At 48.7% G+C, this 25,872-nt stretch overlaps 2 protein-coding genes across 3 annotated transcripts in view; one reads left to right on the plus strand and one right to left on the minus strand.

Moving 5' to 3' along the window:
• GHRL (ghrelin and obestatin prepropeptide) lies at positions 1-10,784 on the plus strand (the record flags this gene model as incomplete). The annotated part of the gene is made up of 5 exons (XM_082847447.1): positions 1-108; positions 332-448; positions 3,370-3,529; positions 10,468-10,608; positions 10,777-10,784. The coding sequence occupies 5 exons, from the start codon at positions 1-3 to the stop codon at positions 10,782-10,784; spliced, it is 534 nt and encodes a 177-aa protein (XP_082703573.1).
• TATDN2 (TatD DNase domain containing 2) overlaps positions 10,464-25,872 on the minus strand; it is a 17,630-nt gene continuing 2,221 nt past the window's right edge. The window contains exons 3-8 of one of the 2 annotated variants that reach the window (XM_082847134.1): positions 21,717-22,211; positions 15,265-16,134; positions 12,754-12,881; positions 11,358-11,541; positions 10,765-10,940; positions 10,464-10,601 (exon numbers count right to left, since the gene is read on the minus strand). In XM_082847134.1, coding sequence (XP_082703260.1) covers positions 10,800-10,940; positions 11,358-11,541; positions 12,754-12,881; positions 15,265-16,134; positions 21,717-22,211 — 1,818 coding nt within the window. In that variant the 3' untranslated portion in view covers positions 10,464-10,601; positions 10,765-10,799. Of the gene's footprint in view, positions 10,602-10,764; positions 10,941-11,060; positions 11,158-11,357; positions 11,542-12,753; positions 12,882-15,264; positions 16,135-21,716; positions 22,212-25,872 lie in introns of those variants that run through there. The other variant, XR_014326483.1, reaches the window with a different exon arrangement.

Here is a 25,872-nt window from a genome sequence, read left to right on the forward strand (position 1 = left end):
ATGCCCTCCCCAGGGGCCGTCTGCAGCCTGCTGCTCTTCAGTGTGCTCTGGGTGGACTTGGCCATGGCGGGCTCCAGCTTCCTGAGCCCCGAACACCAGAAAGTGCAGGTGAGACGTCCCCCCACGAGGCCTGCGCTCTGACTGGGGAATCTCACTGCAGCCCTGCCGTGAGCTGCGTGAGTTGGGCAGTGGCTCACCCTCTCTGCGCTTCAGCCTTCTTCTCCCAGAGCACAAAGGAGGACTCTGGGTCTGACCGTGGGCCCACACCTCACTCTGCTTCTGGAAGGACAGGGGGGCTTAGGGCCCTAAGGAGAACACCTCCTCTTTCCAGCAGAGAAAGGAATCCAAGAAGCCGTCAGCCAAACCGAAGCCCCGGGCCCTGGAAGGCTGGCTTGACGCAGACGTCAGAAGTCAGGCGGAAGGCGCAGGGGACGAGCTGGAAATCCAGGTGGGTCCCTCTGCAGCTTTATGCTTTCAGCAGTGGAGGGGATGGGGCGGGGGAGGGCGTGGAGAGGCAGCCATCCACAGGGACTCACTTACCAGCCACTCAAGGAACATTAAACAGCACAAAAACAGTGGACTCTGCACCACTGGGCTCTGTTGAGATGGGCTTTGCCGATCAACAGGCAAACATCTAAGCAACTTTGCTGTATTAGGATGAGCCTCAAGCAGAGCGGAGAAGGGGCGCCAGCAGATGCCAGGTGATCTCAGAGGGGAGCCAGCAAATAGACACTCAGGAAGGAAGAGCTGGTCACAGACTGGAGGCGTTTCCTGCAGAAAACTTTCTGATCGACTCAGGGGCCCCTCGGACCTTACCTTACCCAATCTTACCAGGCGGCGGCCTGGACAGTGAGCGGTGAGCCCAGCTCTCACCAAACCCCACCTGTAGACGAGGATGGGGCTCATCAGGCTTGCTTGAGCTTTGATGAATAGTTCACAGGGCAGGGGAGCCATTTAGAGAGAAACGGAGGACTAGGAGAGAGAAGGCGTGAAGGCGTTTTATAGTTACCCCTGCCGGGCAGCCGCGGTCCGGGGAATGGTTCTGACAGGAGTTTAGGTGAGGACAGATCCCCGCACGCAGGGAAACCAGAATCCCCGGGTGGTGCCTAGTAACTACTGCTAGTAACTGCGGTCTCACTCTCCGGCTGCTTTAGCCTCCTGCTTCGCACTTAACCTCGACAACCACCTGTGAAGTCAGTGGGGCTGGTTTCTGCGCCCTCATTTAGAGATGAGGAACCGAGGTTCAGCCGGGGGAGCTCACTGGGCTGAGGGCCCACAGCCCTGCATGGGGAAGAAGTGGGACCCACAGTCTGGGGGACTCCAGTCCCCAAGCCCTGTGTCCCCATCACCGGTCTGGCAGAGAGCGAGCAGGTGGCCCAGGAAGTCTCCTCTGCCCTGCCTTGGCCTCCCTCCACCTACCCCCAGCCTCTCCTCCCCTCAGGGGTCAAATCCCCAACCCTCGCCCTCTGACCCTCGCCAGGCGCCTCCTCCACCACGTGTGGGACCCCACCCGCCACGTTCCCACTCATCAGCCTGCAAATCCTTAGACTAAAACCAGGGAACTTTCCCGGTGAGACTGCCAGGTCCAGTGGGGCCAGAGACGCCCTAAGTTAGCCCAGGCGGGGAAGAGGTTCCAGTGGCTGATGACTCACGGCTGGACGTTTCCAGTTTCCACAGAGCAAACGGCAGGCCCTGCCTCCGCTAGAACCAGGAGTCTGAAATGTCGGAGGTGGTGAGACGCCAGAGGCAGGTGGGAGGCCTGTGACACAGGTCGCAGAGCTCTGGCTGTGCCCACCGAACCCCTCCAGGGCCGGGGTCCCACCTCACTCATCCCAGGCCCCTACAGCCCCTCCAAAAGTTTTCCTGAAATCAGTCAAGTTTCAGAGCTGGAAGCTTTTGAGGCCAAGTTCCACCCATCCCCCACTGATCACATGAGACACTAAGGCACCTTTTCAAGTCGCTCAAAGCCGCACCCCTATCCAACAGCTGCTGCGCCTCCCGTCAGTTGCCCGTCGCCGGTTCCAGGGTGCAAACCAGCCCAGCAGGTCCCCAGCTTGGTGCTCGTGGTGCTGCAAAGTCCGCTGGGGTCATCCAACCACCCGCATGAGCCACAGGGGTGGAGGCGAAATGAGCATTTACTGAAGGGAGGGAACAGAGGGGCCTCAGTTCCCCCAAAATCACTCATATCATCTCCACTTGCTCCACCTTCACGGTGGAGACAAGAGGTGGAGGTAAATTTTAAAAAGGGGACCAACAGGTATCTGTTGTTTTAATAACATCTCTGAGCATCTCTGCTCATCTGTGAAATGGGAGCAACAGTGGCTCCTGCCCAGAGGGAAAGGGGCTCAGCCTGGGCCTGACCAGGGCAAGGGCTGCACGCAGGGCAGGGCAGGGGCTCTGGGGCTCAAAGAGGCTCCAGAGCTGGTGGACTCGGGCCTGCAGTCTGGCCCTTGCCTCCACCTCCCTCTGTGGCCCCAGGCAAGTCGCGGCCTCAGCTCCTTCATCTGAAAAATGTGACTGACGTGTCCTGTCTGGAGGGCAAGGAGGCAGGAGGACCAAGGACCGAGGGCTCCCTTTCAGACCCAAGATCCCTGCGTCAACTCATCCAGAATCTCAGTGACCAACAGGGCCAGGCTCCCAGGCAGTTACTGGATGAACGGAGCTAGATAGTCTCCGCTCCCCAGGTGAGAAACGATGATGTGGCCGAAAACAGAGCTCCTCCCTATTCACCCAAAACTGAGCTCCAGTAAATCATCTCATAGGCTGCCAAGAAAGCAGGGGAAATGGGGTGCTCTCCCTGTAGAAGGAATGAGACGGAGGCACAGAAGGAAGAACAAACTTGGCTCAGAGCATCGTTCTAGGGAAAGGTCAGCTTCCTGTCCAACTTCCCACAGAACAAGGAGAGGCCTGTGCAAATGAGAGGAAGACCACCTGGGAAGGGAGGAAGGTGGGGGGCAGAGACCATCCCCCAGGCTAGTGCTGTGTACACCAGGGAGAACCCTGCTCCCCAGATCACCCTGCCAGGGCCTGAAGCTCTACCACTGGCCATTCAACCTTATGTCTTCCTAAGCTGCAAGGAGCAGGGAACCTTGATCTAGGGGACTTCACAGCTTTTATCAGTAACCTTCTCAGAGGTAAGGAAAGAGGGTACAAGGTAAGCCTCCTAAAGATGGTGCGGATGGTAAGACTAGGCCTGGGCAGGAGGGTAACCTGGCTGAGCTGTCCCCTCAGTGGTGCCTGCTGGACCCCAGGCCCCCTCTCTCCCTCTCCTGAGAGCCCAGGGCCTCCACTGGGATGGGGCGGGGGGGGGGGGGGGGGCGGGGCACGCACGGGAGGGTGTGACCTCTGACAATTCCTGGGTCCTCCTAGTTCAGCGCCCCCTTTGACGTTGGGATCAAGCTGTCAGGGGCTCAGTCCCACCAGCACGGCCAGACCCTGGGGAAGTTTCTTCAGGACGTCCTTTGGGAAGACGCCAGCGGTAAGTCCTTTCTCCAGTTTCCTCGGAGTCCCAATGTGAGTCCGCCTATGGGTGACAAAACAGAAGTTTTCTTCCCCATCCCTGCCTCTCAAAAGAGCTCCTAATTCCTCTTTCCCAAACACAGTCATCCCTCAGTACCTGCGGGGGATTGGTTCCAGGGCCCCCAGCTTTTAGAGGATGTGCCCAAATCACACGGTCCATATTCTGAGGCCAGCGCTCCCCCCATTACAACACACCACCTCCGTCACCTTGTGGAAGAAAAGCCAACTTTGACGGCACTGGCAGAATGGCGGACACAGCACTATTTTTTTGGTGGTTTTTTTTTTGGCTGTACTGCATGGTATGCGGGATCTTAGTTCCCTAAGCAGGGATCGAACCCGTGCCCCCCGCAGTGGAAGCACGGAGTCTTAACCGCTGGACCCCCAAGGAAGTCCCAGACACAGCACTTTGACTTGACCTCTTGCTTTTCAGAAACCCCAGCCCACAAGTGACCGGCCCTGAGTCCAGCCACCTCTCCGTTTTCCCACCCTCAGAAGCATTCACCTGGCTTCCAGAACGCTTCCGAGACCACCCCCAGCTCTGAGGGGTAACAGTCTAGGAGGTGAATAAATGCTCAAACTGGATGGTGAAGGTTCAAAATGTTTATTTCAGGAAAGAAGAAAATTTCACATTTCACTGAAAAACACCCCCTGCCCCATTCTTGGTCTATGGTTAAAGGGAAGAGAAAAGAAGAACATGTAGCAACGAGGTGTCAATGCTTAGAAAACCAAATTAGACCCATTTCTACAAGCAGATAAGGCTACTGGGGGAATGGAGGTGGGGGAGAGAAGGTGGACAGAAAGGGGGAAGGAGGGGCGAGACAGAGGAGAAAAAGGAGAAGACAAAGTTCCTTTAAGTATCAGAGCTTCCCGATGCAAAGCTGCACAGAAAGCTTATTAACAACCAGCAAGGCCTGTGTGGACAGGAAAACTTCAGGTGACACTATCAGAGCCAATAGCCGTTGCACTGACATCCATGGGCAGAAAAGGATGCTGAGAATGTGAGAGCCTGAGTTTGAAGTTAGATTGAGTGGGCCGCTAACAATGGCTAGAGCCACTGCTGGACACGGCTGACCTAACTCCTCCTCCTTCCTCCTCGTCCACTGAAAAGACCTGGCACAGCAGACGCCACCTCACGTGGCCAAGGCTGGCCATTACCTTGGTTCCTTCACTGATTTGGAACACCAGGTTGATGTCCAAAACCACTTCCAACTCCAGCTCACACCTGAAGTGAGCCTTGGTCCTTAAGTTCCACAACTGAATTCCAGTGAAGACCCAGTCTTCCTGGGAGGAATGTCACTTATCAGTCACTTGCTCTTTGGTATAAACACGTGAACTGACTTGAGAGCTATTGACGATGGATGCGTCACGAGGGGAGGAGCACCGCCCATCCCGACAGGTGCGCACCCATCGGAAACACGCAGGATGCCCCTCTGCAAAGCTGGGGTAACATCCATATTCTGGAGAAACCTCTGTAACAAAGGGCTCCCTCTAGGAGCCAAGTATCTTCTCGAGTGAAATTCTGGCCATCTGGCACTCAAGGCACAGCCCTACAGCACTAACCACTGATCACACTAAGTGGGCACCCCGAAACTCCACCACCATGCCTCACACCATGTGTGAGGAGCCACACATGGTCCACGGAATGTCACATGATCAGAGACCCTCTTAGAAATGCAGAGTCTCAGGCCCCGCCCCCGCCCTAGTAGGTCAGGATCTGCATTTTAACAAGACCCCCAGGCGCATATATAAAGTGGCTTAGAGGCCACGGGGTCCTATTCAGGCAGCAGAGCCAGGTCGGCCCACCTGGCTTAGAGCGGGTGTGGACTCTTACATAACTTAGGAAAATGCAGACTTGGCCAGGGTGCCCTCAACAAAGCTGAGAGCGCATGAAAAAGCTGTCCTGTTCCCTCTTTCACTTATCTCCCCGCCCAACTCTCTAAGCCCCAGCTCTGCTGTCAACTCCATGCCCATGCATTGGGCACACAACACACACACACACACTCTTCCATCTCTCAGGGAACCACACACTGGCCGCGCAGTGACGTAGCTCACCAAGCCCTTCCTTCTGAGAGCATCTGCCTCTAAGTGGTAATCACATTTTGAAAGGATTATCCCCACTAGAGGAATCTAAGGTATTGGAGAGCAGGTGAACTACTTGGGTGGAGGGAGAGAGGAAGCAGAAGTCCGCCTCCATGAGCCAGCCACTCGCTCTGATGCAGAGACCCACACGCGCGCCTGGAGCTGAGGCACGTCCCAGCTCTAAAGCTTAGTAGGGGTGCAACCCTGATCATCACTAGCCAGGCCCACCGCCCTCTTCTCAACACCCAGCGGAGGCACCAAGACTCAAACATGGTCAAAGGGCCCAAGAAACCAGCTCCCAACCTGCTGGAGAAGCAGCCAGACGGGGCTCCGGGGAGGATGGGGGCCGGGCCCTGGGGGGAATGCTGGTCACCTGATGCTCGCCCACAAAGACAAGGCCTTACTCCTTTCTCAAGGGACACACAAGCCTTCTCTCCCACTTGCCTAGGTCATTCACTCCAGAAACAGAGGTTAAGCGCCCACTCTGGTCGGGCTCTCTCACCTGCCCCAGGCAGCATGGTGGGGTGGAAAGCTGAGGGCTTCAGGCTCAGACCTGAATCTGAACACCTGCTGTCTGGTCCAGCCCACGACACTGAACTTCTCAGGCTCCTCCCATGTAAAACACCCACCTCCCCAGGTCACTATCAAGATTGAACACGGTATGTCCCACCAGGACACCTGCACATAGGAGACATTCAATTATCCTGATAGCCACCATTTACAGCATTCTTGCTGTGCACCAGTACTGTTCTAAATACTTCTTACATGAACTTAATGTAATTTCAGTGAATTTTCACAACAGACACACTTCAGAGGGGGAAAACTGAAGTTCAGAGGAATTTAGTGACTTCCCAAGGTTACATATCAAACACGTTTCCGACTCACCCAGAGCTGTGGGCTCAGGCCCCCACTCCCCCACGTTCGGCTGCTTCTCTACCAATGTCACCCTCTTGCCCTGCTGCTTGGGGTCCTAGGGATTCCTTCTGTTTCTGTTTTTCATTTTCTTTCATAATACACGGGGTCAACTTGGAGTGGGCTGAGGACAATTTCAAGTCAACAACCAGCAGAAATAAAAGTGATCACAGGAAACAGGCAACACACTTGAGAAAACGTAGCATTTCAAACCTGGTCCCACATCGGCCTTCTCGGACCTGTTCCTGCACGTGTCACTTCCCGACACCACTAACTTCCGGTTCTCTGAAGCAGCTGTATATACCCCTGGGCTGAGCAAGATATTTGCTGCAGAAATAAAAAACCCTCCTTATAAAAAACTTTATTTTATAATATACCCAGTACATTAGTATAACAGCTCATGTATTTAACTTTTGTTTAATTAATTTATGTTTTAATTTTTGGCTGTGTTGGGTCTTCGTTGCTGTGCGTGGGCTTTCTCTAGTTGTGGCGAGCGGGGTCTACTCTTCGTTGCTGTGCGAGGGCTTCTCATTGTCGTGGCTTCTCTTGTTGCAGAGCACGGGCTCTAGGCACACAGGCTTCAGCAGTTGTGGCACTCAGGCTCCATAGTTGTGGCTCGCAGGCTGATTAGTTGTGGAGCGCGGGCTTAGTTGCTCCGTGGCATGTGGTATCTTCCCAGGCCAGGGATCAAACCCATGTCCCCTGCATTGGCAGGCGGATTCTTAACCACTGTGCCACCAGGGAAGCCCGTGTTTAACATCTTACACACTTACAGAGGGGTAAGAAATTCTCTTACGACGGTGTACAGACAGAAGAATAGAGATCCACGCTTGGCTACCTTCCTTTAGTCTGAATCCACTTCCAAACATTGTTGACAAATGAGCATTTTCAGGGAGCACAGGGCTGCCTGGCCACTGACTGACAGTTCTGCTGCCATCCTGGACACTTTATTCAAGCACCGTACACTTCAGTGGCCCTTTGCTCTGATCTTACAGAAATGCCTGAGGCAAAAATGAAAGTGTTCGCGGTAAATGATTACTATTGGTCCCAAACTTAATACAGAGAGATGTAAAACACCAGAAAAGCCAAGAGCAGATTTCCAGCCACAAAGAGACTATCACTGTGTCCAGTGGACATAGCTGCCATATGTCCAGCTGGGACAGAGCTGAGACAGTGAGTAATGTGCTGGAAATACGCAAACCAACGACTGTGCATCTGACATGAGGCATCAACAGATTCCAAATTTCTTTACCATTCTTGGAACAGAGCCTCCCTTTTGACGGGTTTACTTTGGGCTTGAGCACTTACTTGTGTTCAAGGATACCTTAGGACAAAACTGGAAGACTGACTGCAAGCAGTGAAACAGAATTTCCTCCAAAGTTTACCCAGCAGCATCAGAGTTCACAGTCCAAAGCCCACAGTACAACCGAGTCATCAACAACACCCTCGTGTACTCAATTTTTCTTCCTCCTACTGCGTTGCTCTGGAACAAAGAAGGTGTCTATGTATTTTTCACTGCTAAGAAGCAGCAGTGTATCTGGGTGTTTCCAGGCAGTAAAATGAGAGTTAATGCTCAAAGGCAGAACTTTTAAGAAGGTACCACGGATTCTTCTTTTCAGTTGAATTTTAATTCTTTTTAGCAAATCTTTTTTTTTTTTTAATTTATTTTTGGCCACACTGGGTCTTCGTTGCTGCGCACAGGCTTTCTCTAGTTGCAGCGAGCGGGGGCTACTCTTCGTTGCGGTGCACAGGCTTCTCATTGTGGTGGCTTCTCTTGTTGCAGAGCAGGGCTCTAGGTGCACGGGCTTCAGTAGTTGTGGCACACGGGCTCAGCAGTTGTGGCTTGCAGGCTCTAGAGCAAAGGCTTCAGTAGTTGTGGTGCACGGGCTTAGTTGCTCTGTGGCATGTGGGATCTTCCCAGACCAGGGTTCAAACCCGTGTCTCCTGCATTGGCAGGCGGATTCTTAACCACTGCGCCACCAGGGAAGCCCTTTCCAGTTGAATTTTGCTGAGGCACAAGTACATTTTTGAAAGTCTCCAGACCTTTGGATTCTTAGGTTACAAAGCTAGTCAACAACTAAACCATCGTTAACACTCTGAGAAATATAAACGAACATGGAGACCATGGGAGTTGGCTGAAGATCCATCACTTTATTTTCAGAAAGAGATGGTCAAAGGGAGCGAGGGGGCAGAGATACAGAGGCATTCCGGCAACACAGCAAAAACAATCAAGTCAGCCATCCAAAAACAATGCCAACCAGCTTTCACTCCCACACAGGTAATGTTTCACTGTGTAACAGAAATGATAATCCTAAATCCTGGAGATAAAAGTATATAGCACCTTGTGCTTTACTTTGGCAGGGAGACTGCAATGGCTCAGAGACATCCACTGAGTTATCACTCTTAGTCCTTGAACACAGGCCCGGTTGGTTTCCTTCGGAGGCAGTTGTGATGTACAGGCCTTGCTGTGAAAGAGATGGATAAGGGACAGTTCATTGGGTGACAACAAAGCACTGTGAAATCCTTAGTCCTCCAAATCTTCCAAGCAGGAGAACAAGGCCCCGGATTTGCCAAATCTGCGGCACAGATGACACACAGCTGATCCACGGAAGGTCGACACTGAATTAAGGCCTACTTCCCAGGCCAGCAACTTGGGTACCGGGGCAAGAGGGAAATACCACATATGAAATGCAAAGTCCATTCCCTTGCAGGTTACGAGGTTCAAAAGCACCTTCCACAAACACCTAGAGGCATCCAACATAAGCACTGGATCTTACGATTTCAGCTATTGGCCTCCAAGAAACAGACAAGGGACTCAGAGTGGCCTGTCGCACTGAGGAAGGTTGGAATAAAGGATCCTTCTGTCCCAAATGCAGAGCATCCTCACTCTTAACTCTTGACCGTCATAACCTTCCAGGGCCTGTAATGAACACACCTTTACAAGGCACCAGCAGGGAGCAGAGCACAGCTCAGAACTTGAGATGACCTGGCTGTTCAAAGTCCAAGGAGTGGCTCTCACTTTCACCACGGAGAAAGGACGCATCAGAGGCCAAGGCAAGGGAGAGCCCCAGGACAGGGAACGGGAGATCCATGGACACCAGGCCTCTTGTTCTGCATAGGCAATAGAACAGGGCTGGGCAGTGCCAGCAGAGCTTTGGAAAATTAAATTGGTTTACCTCTCGACCTGGATGGGGCACACAAGGGGCTGTTACATGAGATGAAACAGAAGTATTTTTGGTCCAGTGCTCCAGGAGAAGGGGGCAGAGTGGAGCACAGGGCAGCTGGAACCCCCTGACAGCAGACTAGCAGACAGCATCTGCTGCAGACTAGACCCTGTCAGTTTAACACAACTGAGCTGCAGCCCTGGGGACCTCGGTAAGTGGGATCACCTTCCTCGGGGTCGTCTTCCTCAAGCAGGCTTCCTCCTCCTCAAGTCCCCCAGTCTGTCCAGATGTTCCTCGGCCAGGACTTTCCCTGGACCATGAGCACCCCTTTGGCCCCTCCATACTGATGGCAGTGGAACCAGTGAGACCAGCAGCCAAGGTCCTTCCACCAGGGCCAACTCAGAGCTGACGCAGCAACAGTGAGAGCCAGACTGAAGAGTCACGCAGGGAAGGGAGGGGCTGCCTTCTCTGGCCGCAGGAGCATCAGCCTCTAACACAGGTCTCTGGCAAATGTCCCCCAGAGGAGATCTCCCACTGGGGGTTCGTGTTGACAGTGGAGAACCAGGAACCAAGCTACATGCCTACGTGCACTTAGCTGAGGAGCAGTGTGACTTTATTCACAGACTGCTCGCACCACAAGCTGCGGAGGCAGGCACTGGGCGGGCAAGCTCGCTGTGCCCTCACATCAGCCTCCTCTTCTTCCCAGGCTGCCCTGGAGCACTGCAGCCGGGAGGCCAGCCCGAACCCCTCGCCAGCCCCCCGCACGCCGGCCCCACCCCCAACCAGCCTGAAGCGGAAGCCTCCGACGAGGTCTCAGGAAACGTCCTGTCCGGGTGTCCTCCATCCCAGCGGGCTCTCAAACATCCTCGAGCAGGGACACACAGGCAGAGCTCACACGGCCTTTCTCCTGTCAGGCCGCTGGTCATCCTGGAGGGTGGGGAAGAGAAAAGGATGAAGGTTACACCTGAGTTCACTCAAGACAGACCAGGTTCATTGCTCACCCTATGTCTACATGCTCTACATTTAAAAAATATAGCCAAAGTCATTTTTGTCCTGGTTTTTAAAAACTATGTAATGTGATTTTTATCACCTTTTCTGGGAGACTCCTGACGGCACCCTCTCTGCTTAAAGACTGTAGAGGCGGCAGGTGTTCTCACGCAGGGTGGCCAAGGTGCGGGCGAGTGGCAGGTCTTTGACCCTGGCAATCTCTCGAACCGTGTGCAAGGCCAGGCCTGGGTGGGCGTACTGGCAAAGGCTCTTGGGAACCTGGAAGACACCAAGCATTCTGGATATCGTTGTGCCTTCTGTGCAGAGTTGTCACGCACAACTCCCTCCCCGGCCCTTCCCCAGCAGGGCCTCTTTGGAGCTGTGTAGAGACCCCTTTACCTGCAGGTGCAGGGAGAGTCCCAGTCAGGGGGGCTCTGGGTGAGCAGGGTCCCATGCTTCCTTGGACTACCCTCTACAGGGTAGGGCTTTGCACTGCCTGGAAGAGAGTGGTTACCCTTCAGCTTCTCAGCCCCCTAGACTTTGGTTCTGCAAAGCAACAGAGAGGAGACATCTACACAGCCAAGGGTGGGACCTAGAAAGGTACTGTGGCTCTGTTCCTGCCAACCTTGCAAGGGGGACTGCACACCTCCCACCCTCTCTCCTCAGTGCCTCAACTCGGCTTGAAGACACCCTTACCTGTCGAGGCAGGAAATAGGGAGCATCAGTTTCCACGATGATCCTCTCCAGCGGGATCTGTTTCAGAGAGTCACGGGCCTCCCAGGCAGAGGAGTACGTCAGGACCGCTGTGAAGCCCACGGACATGTTGGGAAAGTACTTCAACAGGGGCTCAATGACTGGGTAGCTCCCGGTGAAGCAATGCCTGCAAGGAAGAGAATTCCAGATCAGGGTTCTCATAATCCCCTCTGCAGAAGCTCCCAACTCCCTCTGGACATTTCACCTCTTTTAAGTTATTTTTGGTGGGTAAGTTCTCAGAAATGCAAAGACTGCATCCAAGGGAAGGACTCACAGCCAACAGAGTCAGGAGCAGAATTAAAAACTGCAGCCCATCTGGATGACAACTAGGTAAAAACTACGTCCATGTAATCAAATGAACCAGAAGGAAACAAAAACTAAAAACACTGGGGAGTGGCCTACAGGTGAATTTTCTTCTCTTAACCTTGTGTCTGTTCATGTTCTTAGTACAGCACACGTTAGTCCAGAAGGGCTGGGTGACTGTGCCTCATCTCGTCTCTGGTGGCGGCTCCACTCAGAGGCATCACTCTCTCTGCCTGGGCGCCTGGAAGGCAATGCTCTAGAGGCCTAACAACCTGACCCCTTCGGCCACCTGGCACCACCTGGCTCGCGTTCTAGACTCCCTGTTTTTTCCAGTTAACCCATCTTACCCATCATGAAAGTGCCAGTGGGCATCACCTCCTGACCTCTTTGTAGCCAGACGCAGCTAAGGGCCTCTCCTCTGGTTCCCAGGGCACCCTGTGCCCACCTCAGCCCCACGCCCTCTGCAGAGCCGCCAGCTGACTGTCTCCCACTGCTCCCCAGGGCCCCCCAAGCCAAGCCCATGCCCAGGACAGACACACCAGGGCAGGCTGGTGAGTTTACCAAACTGGAGAACCCCTAGATACCATTTAGAGAAAATACATCTTGGACTTTAACTGCGGGTGGGGGAAGTGGGGAGGGATGAGCTTTCAAATTCGAAGTAGGAGAGAAAATTTCTTTTCAGGTGCCCTGGAATGTTCTCTGTGTGCTCAGTCACTGGACCCACAGCAGCCTCTCCCAAGACCAACAGCTCTCAGTTCTGCGAACCGAGCCTCCACTACAGCCTGCTTCATGCAATGGGGGTCACAGTGATTTAGGGTATTAGCTCAAACCATATGAAGTTGCCGTTTTTTAGGTTAAAAAATGGTCAAATATCAGAAATTTCACATGGGTCAACCTGATAGTTAATCTTGAGAAAAGATTCTATGTAAAGACGTAACATCATCAATCCACTCCTCACTGAATTTGTTTTCCCACGAACGTCCTAGACAGAGAAACATGTTCACTTCATCTGCCCACTGAAGTCCTCGACTCTCACCTGTGAACCTTGTAGTCCGGAGGCACAAATTTTTTCATGATTTTCAGCAGATCGTCATCAGCTTCTCTGCAATGGATCACCAAGGGTTTCCTGAGAGACACGGCCAGCTGCAGCTGCCTCTCAAACACCTGGGAGGAGACAGAGTGGCAACACCTGTGGGTTAGGGCCACTCTGGATGTCTGTTACCCCCAGAACAGCCGGTCCACTGCACAACCCCCACTGTCTTCTTCAATTTTCTTTACTTTTAAACTCTATAATGCATAATAAAAGCTAACACTTACCGAGTGTTTACTAGGTAGTATTATTATTTAGGTGTATTGTAACATGTAAGCCTCACAAGCACCCTAAGATAGGTACTGCTGTTAGCCCATCATGCAGTCAAAGAAACTGAGGCTCCAAATGAGGTCAAGTAACTTGCAGCTGGTAAACCGTAGCACCACAATGCAAATCTGAACCCAGGCTGTCCACACAGCCACCACTAGGCAATGCTCACGTGGGGCTGCAGGGCTGGGCTCAAGAGCACCACTACAAGTGTCCTCCCCTTCACTGCCCCCGCCTCCACTCCCACTCCCAAGAGGTAATCCATCACCTTGCACACCTTTTCCTATGCAAAAAGTTGCCATGTATACGTCTGTAAAATGCCTGACTCTCAGAAGGTGCTCAAGTATTTGTGGAAAGAATAAGTACTATACATATTTCCTGCAGCTTGCTTTCTTTACTTAACCAAAATCAGATCTCCTTCTAGGTGAATATCTACAGATATACTATTTTTTTTTTTAAACTCTAGCTACTTTAAAAGTCTTCAGTAGTAAAATATACCAGTTGCTAATAATTTTAAAGAAAAAAGTAGAGCTAGAACTTATTCTTTCCTCTTATTCTTTCCTTATTCTTATTCTTTCTAAGTTCAGGTTTAGAAAAAAAGAACAAAAATACTAATTCATTATAAAGAAATTACCTTAACTTAAACTTTATGATTTCACGAGTAGTTTTTTCAATTGTGCAATATCATTTGTGTTTGAATTTTTAACATCAAATAAGAAGACGCTTTTGGTAATTTGAGTCAGGTGGTATTCACTTGAGAATGACATTTTCAAGTCCAACACTTACACTGCCTCTTCTCAAAATAGTGGCACTGCACCAATACCAGTTCTGATATAACTCATTTTTAACCAGTGTTTTCAACTAAAGCAAAGTGACCCTTGGAACCAACAGCATAGAATGCTTGCCAAGGACTTTAAAGATGAGCTAGTTCCAGTACTTACAGCCAGCGGTATCCCTCCCCAACACATCAACCCTCCTTGAACTCCTCCAGAGGCAAGAGGTTGAAAGGGATTCTGATTCCAACATTTAATTTTTGCTTCTAAAAAATTCTTCTTTGAGTACTCAACACTATTATACTCAAACTATTGAATACTCAAACTATTATAGCCTTGAGTACGCAAGTACTCAAACTATTATACTCAAACTATTGAGTACTCAAACTATTATAGCCTTGGGATGGAATACAACATAGCTGTTAAAAAGCCTATTTTTCAAAGCACGTTCAATGAAGCAGGAACATTTTTACAGTGGAAAAAACATTCAAATCTGTAACTTTCTCTTTTTAACTTTCCTAAATTCATTTTTAAAAAGCACACGCATACAACACACATTTCCTTGATTCCATGACAGGTGCTTGTAAGACATACCACCAATTGTCCCTTGCAATTCTCCAAGGGACAGCAACATTAAAAATATGAATTTCGGGCTTCCCTGGTTGGCGCAGTGGTCGAGGGTCCGCCTGCCCATGGAGGGGACGCGGGTTCGTACCCCGGTCCGCGAGGATCCCACATGCCGCGGAGCGGCTAGACCCGTGAGCCATGGCCGCTGAGCCTGCGGTCCACAACGGGAGAGGCCACAACAGTGAGAGGCCCGCAAACAGCAAAAAAAAAAAAAAAAAAAAATAGAAGTTCAAAACACATCTGAATTTCAAAAACGTTAAGAAGAACTGTTAGGGGACAGGAACTGTGCCTGGGTTGGAGCATCTGTCCTCCCTGGGAAGCCAGGTGAAGCACAAGAGTAAATGCAGCCCGCTGGGAGGGAAAAGTCTTATGATGGTAATGGTCACTGTCTCTGATGGAATGGGAAATGATCTTCTTTACACATTTGTGTATTTTTCAAATATTCTGAAATGGGCACACTAACTTTAAAATTAGAATAAAAATATATTGTTTAATTAAACAAACAAAACGTGTTGCTTCCCAAGAAGGGACAGAAGTTTTGACATCTGTATCATTAGCTGTAAAAGTCACTCAGCACCTAAGCCCCTCCTCTTGCTTAATGAAGCTGAAAGGTAAGAAACAGTTTGTGAAGCATTTGACCAATGACATCTACAGGGTCTGGCTAAGAGCAATCACATTTTTAGAGACTCTAAACTCTTTAGTTCCAAAAGCAGAGCAACCCTTGTGTTTCAACAACTAAAAGAGGAACTAAATAAATAATAGATTGTCAGCAAACTAAGGACGACATTACCTTGTGCTGCTCCGGGACAGGCGTGGTGCACTTGTGAGAGTAATCCAAGCCCATCTCCCCAAATGCCACGGCCTTGGGGTGCCTTAAGGCCTGCAGAAGATTTCTTTCTTGACTCTCATTGTAGTAACGTGCAAAATGGGGGTGACAGCCAAAGGCCCCCCACACCAGATCCTCTTTCAACAGATCCTCCCAGAGGCCATCTGTCAGTGTGCGAGGATCGCAGAAGTCGGAGATGCAGCCCTGAAACTCCTTAGGGAAGGAGCTGCTGTAAATTTTCCTGAACTTTGTGAAGCTCCCTTTGAACGACAGCTTGGAATAGAGCATGTCCAAGTGACAATGGGTGTCGATGAAACCCTCCAACCTGGGCTCCCGACGGCTCCTGGGCAGGGAGCTAGATGCGGGTCCTCCACACGGACGTGGTGGCATGTCCTCCCGGAATGTTCTTTTCTCCTTCACCTCTTCTTCTTCCGAGCTTCTGGAGAAACGAGATGAACGCGACTTGCGGGATCTGCCTTCCTCAGCGGCCTGGGGCTCTCTGGAGTTGTGCTGGGGGCTCACCGTTGAGTGGGGGGAAGAGCCCTGGCCGCTCCTCTCCACCTGCACCGTGTCGCTGCCGCCACTGCCCACGGAGTGGTAGCCGGGGGTCTTGGGACCGCTGGTCCAATAGCTGGCGTAATCACACCAGGGACTGCTGTACAAGTGAGCCGGGTACATGACGTAATCCGTGGGGAAGGGAGAAGGCTCTGGAACCGCTGAGGGTTTCAGGGATATGGGCTCCTCCTGAGAGAATCTGACTGTGGAAATCTCGTCCACGTCGGACCAGTCACTTCCTGAAGAGGTGCGCTCCATCACCACCTCCCGGTCTTTAGGCTGCAGAAAAGAAAAGAAACAGGTTAGCCTTCTTCCTATGTGAAGACAGCCTCCTGTGCTCAGTCACCTCCAGAACAGAAGTCCTGGCTGCTTTTCTGGCCGTGATGATGGCTTTGCATTGGCTCCTTTGCTCACTCTGTCACCTGTCTTCCTTATTATTCCCAGAAAGCGAGCCAGCTTACAACTAGGAACAGTCCTGTCAGCTTCAGGGAATAAACTTGTGCCCATGGTCTCATATGCCATCTCTGAAAGGGAAGCTGTGCCTACATTCCCTTTCTGAAGACCCCTCTTGGGAAAAACTGCTCTCTAGAACACACAGTGTATTGGGGGTTTTAAAGAAAAGAAGCACCCAGCATCTCATCCTTAACAACAGGTCTCTCACACATTCAAAATGCACAACCACACAGTTGTAGCAGTTTCAAGATGTGTTTGCAAATTCTTTGATATTACTCTCCACTGTAAGATGGCGTTTGTGACCCCTCTCCTTGAACCTGGGCTAACTTGTATTGTAACTGATGAAACCAAAAGGGACACTGCAGCTTCCAGGGCTACGTCAGAGCAGCCTTGCTATTTCCCCTGGTTCTCTCTGCTTGCTCCTCTGGGAGAGGCCAACCACCACATGATGTCTGAGTACCCACGACCACATGCTAGAGAAGTCACACACAGGTGCCAGCACCAAGTGCCTGACGTGTTCACATGTGAGCACACGTGAACAAATAAAATGTCTATCGCATACACTAACACATAATTAACATGTTTGCAATCTAGCTCTTCAAAATATAACTCACCCTTTTTTTCAAAAACAAAAGTTAATCTGATTAAAATTACAAAAAATGCCCACATGGAAGGTAAGGGTTTCTCCCCAAAATGATGCTCCCTTTTCTGAGGGGTCTGTTTTATATTCAAGTCCCCACAAAGTCTCTTCTATTACAAGATGTACTCTTCTATTTGAAAAAGAAAAATGACCCCAAACAAATCTCAATCAAGCTAATTTGAGATGTTTAAAGAGGTTCTCTAAGCTCATTCTTTTAAAAAGATGGGGAGATGGGAAGCAAAAAAAGGTAACAGAGTTAATAATTATTCCTGCGGGTATGACCTCACAGTTCTGTGTTGGACATCATTTTCAACAAAGCTTTTCAAGATTGTTTTTACTTTTTTAAAAGACAACTTTTTAAAAAGCAGTATGGTAAGTGGTTATGCATAAAATTACACTGGAAAAACACTTATGTATAAAGTGGTATCCAGGTGAAGGAGTAGGGCAACACAGGGCCAGCTAGAAAGCTATTTTTCACTAAAAACATTTTTATTTTTAAACAATGTAAATATATTTCCTAAAAAAGTAACCTAAAACATAATTAGACATAGTTACACTGTTGGGCTCCCAAAAATATACCTCCAAAAACTGAACAACACAAACTGAATGCAATGGGAACAGCTACTTGCAAGGTGGGATAGAATTTCCACAGGCAGACCAATACAGATTCAAAAAGTGCTACACTGCATCAGTAAGATCTCATGTGCAGGAAATTCTGCAACTCAAATGACACCTTTCATTTATTTTAACAACAAATAAATAACAACGCCAGGTTGGGGAGGGGAGAGGAGGAGGAATCTACAGAGACTACGAGATTTAACACATTTAGAAATTGACACACATGACTCTTACATCCTGTTTCAAAAAAACTGAAACAATCATGAGACAGGGAAATTTAATCACTGACTGGATAGTTGATGCTATTAAGGACTGTGGGGAGGGACTTCCCTGGTGGTCCAGTGGTTAAGACTCCATGCTTCCACTGCAGGGGGCATGGGTTAGATCCCTGGTCAGGGAACTAAGATCCCAAATCCCGCATGGTGCGGCCAAAAAAAAAAAAAGGATTGGAGGAGAGATAGGGCAGAGGGAGAGCTCAGAACTGTAGTTATGCCTGTTTTTTTCCCTAAAGATCCTGTATCTAATTTTAGAGATACACACTGAAATATTTATGGATGAAATGATACGGTAGGTGGGATTTGCTTCAAAATAATTTGTGGAGAGAAAAGGGATACAGAGATAAAACAAGACTGGCAGTGAGTTAATACTTATTGAAGATGAGTGATGGGTATGGGGGTAATTTTCATAAATGTTTTAAATATCCCATAATAAGAAGTTTAAATAGAAATAATAACAGTTAAAATTCCAACTCAGATGGAAGAGTAGAGATGTCCTCTGACTGCTTCACAAACTTCTCTATCATCCGAGAGTATCTGTTAAAAAATACCAATTCCCCAGTCCCATCTCAGACCTCCTGAGTCAGATTCTTTCATTCTTATCATCAGGGAAGTTCAGGAAATCATATTACATAACACAAAAAGTAACTCCAGTGACAACAAAGACCATGTCAGAGAAACATGTGAAAAGGTTTAACAAAATTATTTAATGAAATGTGAGGCTGGAGGAAAAATGGCAGAGTGGGGAAAAAAGTGACTTCAAAAATGCACATCCACCTAGAAATATATATGATAAACAGACTTATGATGACGTCATCTAAGACCCTGAAAGGCTTTAGATAGTCAAGTTGGCCAGGAAAATGTTTTCGGATTTCCTTTTTGGGAAAACCGGAGATTACCTATACTCAAGACTGCCTAAGGTTCAAGCCCATATGGTAAAATTTAAATCTACATTTATTGAGAGTCTACTATACTCGAGGCACTGAGCAAAGGATTTTCATGAATTAATTCGGGGTTCAGCAAGCTGTGACCCACAAGCCAAATCCAATGCACTGCCTGTTGGTGTAAATAAAGTTTTACTGGAATATAGTCAGGCCCATTCACTTAAATATTATCTATGGCTGCTTTCATACTACTACAGCACAGTTTAATAGTTGCAACAGAGGCCTTAAAAGCTCAAAAAGCCTAAAATATTTACTATCTGGCCCCTTACAGAGTTTGCTGATCCCTGTATGAGTCTGTGATAACATTTAAAGAACCATACCTTTTATACAGAGGAAGAAACTGGGGCTCCAAGAGGTTAAGTGACTTTCTCAAGACTGCAGTTTAGGGGGACAGAGCCAGGATTTGAACCCAGATGTCTGATCCCAACACTCATCTGTTGACCTACCGTATCATGCTGCCCCAAATAGATACCCAACAGATAATCTAAATGTCCAGTTTGACAAACAGAAGTTTGGGTATATAAGTTTGGAAAGTTCATCCATACCATGGAAATTCCAGGCAGCCAAACAATGATCTATGTTAGACAGGAAACACAAACATTGTATATTTGGTGGGAAAAGTAGTTACAAAACCTACTGTTCTTGGAATTTCCAATTAAATACAGCACATGTGGGTTTTGTCCTCCCCGCCCATAAACCCTTAAAATTACAGGAAATGGACTTGAAAAAGCATAAACCTACAAAGAGAAAGCATACAGAATAAACAGCAAAGCAAATTAAATAAAAATTTGATGCTAGAAAGCAGAAAAATGAACAGTTACTGGATAAGCAGATCGCAGATGGCCAAAACCTAGGCCCGCAATGAGAAAAACCCAGAAACATGCTGAATCACACTACAGGACCCCAGAAGACTAAGGAATTGGAGGTACCAGACCTCTCAAAATGAAGGTGAAGCTGGAAATGAAACTAAGAGAACTTGTGAAGCTAGATCCCCAGATCCCTGCTCCCATCCTGTACAGATGGGTCTGCCCCTTCCCCACCCAGCAAAAGATAAGGTTCACACTTGGAAAACTTAAACCACGGAGACTGTGGAGTAATCAGGGACAACAGACACATAGCGGAGGGTAAGAGACCACCACACGCTGGACAGTGAGAACCCAGGCACCTCCCTCAATCTGACCCCTAAAACACTAGCAGCCAGAGGTGTGCTCCTGGTCAGAGCACTGGAAGATTTGTCCCAGGGACCCCTAGCAGCCCCTGAGGATAAAGCTACAGACCCAACTGGGAGTCCACAGGTTATCACCTATGCTCAAGGCAGCAGTTAGCAAGCCGTTCCAGGCACTGAGAACTTCCAATTGGCTTTTTAAAGCTTCATTTTAAAAATATGAACAGATACCCAAAACATCTGAGGAAAGTCCTATCACAAAAGATGGAAACCAAAATATTTAGGAAAAAAAAATCAGAAGGAAACTCAGGAGTGCAGAAAGAAAACTTCAAAACAAACCTTTATTCATATTCTCAGAGACACAAGAGAAGGGATTTAACCTCAAAACAAGAACCGGATGTTCTAAAAAAGGAATACTCAGAAGACTAAGCCAGTGTTCTTAGATATTAAGTATGTCAAAAATTTTAAGAGTATATATTATCATTATATACACTCTCCTTAATTATTCATAAAGAAAGCAGAGATGAAAAGAGACAGAGGAAAAAAGGAATCTTAAGGAAACAATTAAAAGGGCTATACCTTGGGGAAAAAAAGGTGAAGAAGAGATTACTTATTTTGACAACATTGAGAACAATTTTACGGTACTAGCAATTTGGAGACGAAATAGTCATAGTCACAGGAACAGAGAACCTAAAGGAAAAAACAAGGTAAGGTGAACTCCAAGGAAAATCAACTTTTGTAAGAAAGGAAATGTAATCAGAGTACACTAAGTAACTCAGCTATGAATATGGCGATAATAAATCAAATAGATTTGGCTAAAAATGGTATTATGATACAGGGAGCTGCAGGAAGGGAGAGAGGATACATTTACAGGCGTGGGTACTGTCGAAGTGTAGAGAACTAAATTCTCATTTCCTGAGTAGGAAGTCCACAGGTGTCTACATTTTCAAAAAATAAACAATGAAAAATTACTTAGAAATATGGAGGTAAGTACTAGAAGCGAGAGTTAAAAGAGACGAAAGGGGCTACCTCCAAGCAGCGGTAGTGAAGGATGGGCAGAGATGCGTACAACAGAGGAGTGCTTTTCTCCTCCGAATTATAAGCAGTGTTAATAACCGTTAGTTTCCCTCCAATATCATTCAGTATCACTCTCTCCTTCCTCTACAGCAAGAAAAGTTTATCTGAATGTAAAGCTTCCCAGATGGAAATTAGTCTGGAATCTTCCAGACTCTCTTGCAGGTGTTGGCCAGGTTTCTAGATTCTTGTCAACAGATATGAGCAGATAGAATGGGGACCGCTTCTGAGCCCAACTCTTAAAAGGGAGGTAATGTACTATGCTCTTCTCCTGTTCCTCCCGGCTGGAATGTCAACGTAATGTGCTGAGCCTGGTCACAGTAGCTCAGACCGCAAGATAGAAACTGCTGAGGGGCAGCAGAGAATCGAGCAGAAGACACCCCAGTCCCCCACACTGTGGAGCCATCCTCCTTAAAGCAAACTTCTGTTTTCTCTAAGCCACTGTTATTTTGGCCTTTGTTACACAGGCAAATCTATGTCTTAACAAACATATAAATCCTAAAACAAAAACAGCACTGAATTGAGGTTTCTTAATAACTCTGAAAGCTATGTTAGAGAACCAACAATTTGCTCCCTGGAGCCCTGGGTAAGTCAAGTACAGTGTTGAATGAGAAACACTCAGGATCAAACTAAAAAGACCAAATACATTTAACAGAACTCAAAACCCCACGCTTGGCATGAGCTTGACTCACTTTCTGGCCGTTTACGTGCGAGTCAGAGTCATCCAAAAACTCCAGGACTGGACAGCGCTTGTCAATGACCGTCCTTCGGCCACCCAGGGGCTCCTCGCTGGGTTTCTCCTGAGGGTCTATCACCACTCTCCTGTCCCAGAAGCTGCTCTTCTCCGGCACAGCCTTCTCCTCCTCCGCTCTGACCTCTGGGGCAGACTTTTTCTCTTTCTGAGGAGCACACGTGGTGACACTCCTGGCTGGCCCCTCTCCGTGGCTGGCGCGCTCTGCCGTGTTGGGTTTTGCCTTCATGGCAGCCTCTCCCTTCCTTTTTGGCATCGACTTTCCCAGGATGCCCTGGATGGCCTTTAGGTAGATCATGGTAGAGCCTTGGTCTCGAAGTCTATCCCTCTGCCTTTTCTGGACCTTGTTTGGTTCCTCAATTATGTCATTTTGAACCTCAGCTTCAGCTGCAAATTCAGAATCCATGGGGTTACGAGAACTATCTTTGGAATCAACCTGGAAGAAAAATGACACATTATGAAAGGTGATTTCCTATATGAAGCACTGGGCAAATGAGACATCAGTGGAGATGTCATGCCAGCCCTCAGCACTGTCAGCCACTGTTAACAATTTCAGGGGCTCCCAGCCTGCTCCCTCCCTCCATCCTTTCTCTACAGGTGCCACAAGGAGTTCTACAATCTGGCAACGTCACACCTCTGCTTAAAACCCTTCATTGGCTCTGCATCTGCCTGCAGGATACATCCCAGACTCCTGAGTGTGACCCCGGAAGCCTTCCTCCCCAGGCTGGCCCCCAACCTTCCTTCCAGCATCACCTCCCACCTTTCTCCATACACCCAGGTGTTCTGGGAATGAGGAAAACGCTGGAGAAGGGGGAAAGGAGGGCCCCAGGAAAAAGCAGTGCCCCAAGCGTCACACCAGCATTTCCTGACACTTTTTGGACATACGTTGTTCCTGTTGCCTGAAAGTCCTTTTTTCTGCCTTGGCCATCAACAGAACTCAAATGACACCTCTTCTGTGAGGACCTTCCCGATGGTTAGTCACTCAGTCCTCTGATGCCTCGTACTTCAAATATCCCTGTTACAACACTCCACACACTGCACTGTGATGAACTGCCTTATTCTCTGCACCTCCAGCCCCAGCACAGCCTTGCTCCCAAGCACTGGACATCCGCTGAGTAAAGATGCAGGAGACAGGACCACCCGTGAAAGCTTCATCCCTCAAGAGCCAAAACGCACAATGCTCTCTTGTGTCTGGGCTGCGTGACCCTGCAGAGGGCTCCTCAAGGGAAGGATCCTGCCCTCTCCATCTCCCCACCCCTCACACCTAACACTGGGTCAGGAGGAGCACATGCTCACAGAGGGCAGCAGCAGAAAGAACACTGGCTTTGAAGTCAGACTCATCTGAGATTATACCACAGCTCTGCCCCATACAAGCTGTGTGGCCTTGGTCAAGTCATTTAACTTTTCTGAGTCTCATCTTCCCAGGGCCTACACAGAGCAGGTGCTCAAATATGTGTTGACTGATATCTAAGTACTTGTTAACTAATACGTAAAGGTAACAGTGCCATCAACTATACTTCTATAAAAAAACAAAAAAAAAAAAGAGTAAAATCTCAAGGGTTTAGCATAACCATGATTTTACTTCTCAACAAAAAAAAAGATAACAAGGCCCACCTCACAAGACTGAGGATTATGTGAGCATCTAGAGGTCAAATATTGAGACTCATATTTGACAAGCTCCAGCACATCATAAAGCTTAAATTTTCCCTTCTACTCTTCCTTCCCTAAATTGAATTAAAAATTTGGGTATGTCATACTAAAAACTAAAATTAAGGTAAGTGAAGATGCTCATGACAGACACATTTAACCTTCTCTATAAAGTAAACAAAGATCATCAGCTACCATCAGAATCTGAGAAAACCTCACAATTATCCTGGAGGTAATAAGGCACAAACAAGGAGAGGCTGGCCAGAAGGAATCTCTATTGATTCCAAAATGCCCAGTCTAGCTATGGTCTGAATGTGTTCCCCACAAAACTCTTATGTTGAAATCTGACCCCCAAGGTGATGGTATTAGGTGTGTCCTTTGGGAAGTGATTAGGTCATCAAAGTGGAGCCCTTACCGATGGGATTAGTGCCCTAGTCAAGGGGCCCCAAGACAGCTTCCTTGCCTCCTCCTCCCATGTGAGGACACAAAGAGAAGACTGTGACCCAGAAGAGAGTCCTCACCTGACCAAGCTGGCACCCTGATCTCAGACTTCCAGCCTTTAGAATTATAAGAAATAAATTTCTGTGGTTTATAAGCTACTCAGTCTGAGGCATTTTGTTACAGCAGCCAGAATGAACTAACACAAACATCTTCCCCTCAGAATATTCCATGACCTAGCACAGAGACTTCTGCGTTGAGGGGGACACATGAAGGTAAGTGTGTACCCCTCAATGTTTACAGAGCAAATGCAGAAGCGCAGGCGGATGGGTGGGTAGACGGTAGGCGAGTGGTGAGGGGACCTTGGGAGGACCCAAGGGGAGAACAGGCCGTTTCTGTGCATGCCCTTCAGCAGTGCTTGCTGACAGGACTTTGTACTTATTAGATAAACAAGTGTGCAAATGACTGCAGAAAAAGGGGGGAAGAGGTGCAGAGAGAGGGGAAGGTCAGAGAAGCATTTTCAAATTTATCAAGATGAGTGTAGGGAGGGAGGGGACATGGGGATATTTGTATACGTTTAGCTGAGTCACTTTGTTATACAGCAGGAACTAACACATTGTAAAGCAATTATACTCCAATAAGGATGTTTAATTAATTAATTAGTTCCTTTTTTTAAAATATGAGTAAAGTCCTGTATCTTGTTTTCAAACTAACAAACACTCTCTAAGGAGAGCCCTTAGCAGTACTAGAGTAGGACAACTGGGATCGATCCCATCAACATCCTCATATTCTATCCAACATGAGTGATCTTCCAAAAGCGCAAATCTGCCTTCCCCCGTATAGAGCTCCCTAATGGCTTAGAATAAAATCTAAACTCCCTTGGCTCATAACACCGTACAGCAAGCTGCCCCCAACCTAGCTCCCCAGCCTCCATTCCGGAATCTCTGCTGCACCAAACCACCTGGTGAGGCAGTCTTGTGACTTCTGCAGCCCTCCCTCCGGACCCGACGCTCCTTACAAGCCACCTCATGGCTCCACCATCCAACAGAATGCCCGGCACACGATCCTCACTCAAGCGCTTATGACTGAGCGCAAGGCATCATCAGAACCCAAGACTTCTGAGACAGGACCAGACTACTCACCGCTCCATGGTTAACCATTAAATTGGGGCAAAACAAGGCCCATTAGCCCTAAATTAGAGAAAAGTGCGTCTGTGATTGGATTAGACCACCCTGGAAGAGAGGCCACACCCTCAACTCTCCAGTTCCGGCCCCACACGACAGCTGAGCAGCGGATGCAGCACACCTGAGACACTAAGCTAGATTCCTCCTTGCCTCCTCATCTTGTTATTGCCATTACTTTTAATCAACTGACAGTTTCACCCTGTACCCAGAACCACTGAAGCTGCAGCAAGAATTAATGACAAGATCAAATTAGCCTCATATTTACCTCATTTACATTTGAGTCATATTCAGTATTCTTATGTCAAAGACAAAGCTTTTCAGCTCACCATTAAATTTTTTTAAAAAACTCAGCGTGGGTCTTCCCTGGTGGCGCAGTGGCTGAGAGTCCGCCTGCCGATGCAGGGGACACGGGTTCGTGCCCTGGTCCGGGAAGATGCCACATGCCGCGGAGCGGCTGGGCCCAAGAGTCGTGGCCGCTGAGCCTGTGCGTCCAGAGCCTGTGCTCCGCGACGGGAGAGGCCGCAACAGTGACAGGCCCGCGTACCGCAAAAAGAACAAAAAAACAAACTCAGTGTGCCCACAAGAGTTCTGACTGTGAGGGCCACACTGCAAACACCTGGAGCACTTCGCCTAAAAACAACAGCCTGCCAGAGAGGATACAGAGCTAAATACAGCCTCACTTCTCAGTTCCACGTAAGAAACCACTGAGCAAAGGCTTAAGGACAAACTACTTTCCTTCCAGCTGCGTTTGGGTTTTTTTTATGATAACTTTGTCTAGGGGCAGCCCATCTCACCCAAGTAAGACTTTTCCTCCGTTCCTTCACACAC

This window comes from Leucopleurus acutus (genome assembly GCF_964270905.1).
Source record: "Leucopleurus acutus genome assembly, chromosome: 10".
NCBI classification, from domain to species: Eukaryota; Metazoa; Chordata; class Mammalia; order Artiodactyla; family Delphinidae; genus Leucopleurus; species Leucopleurus acutus.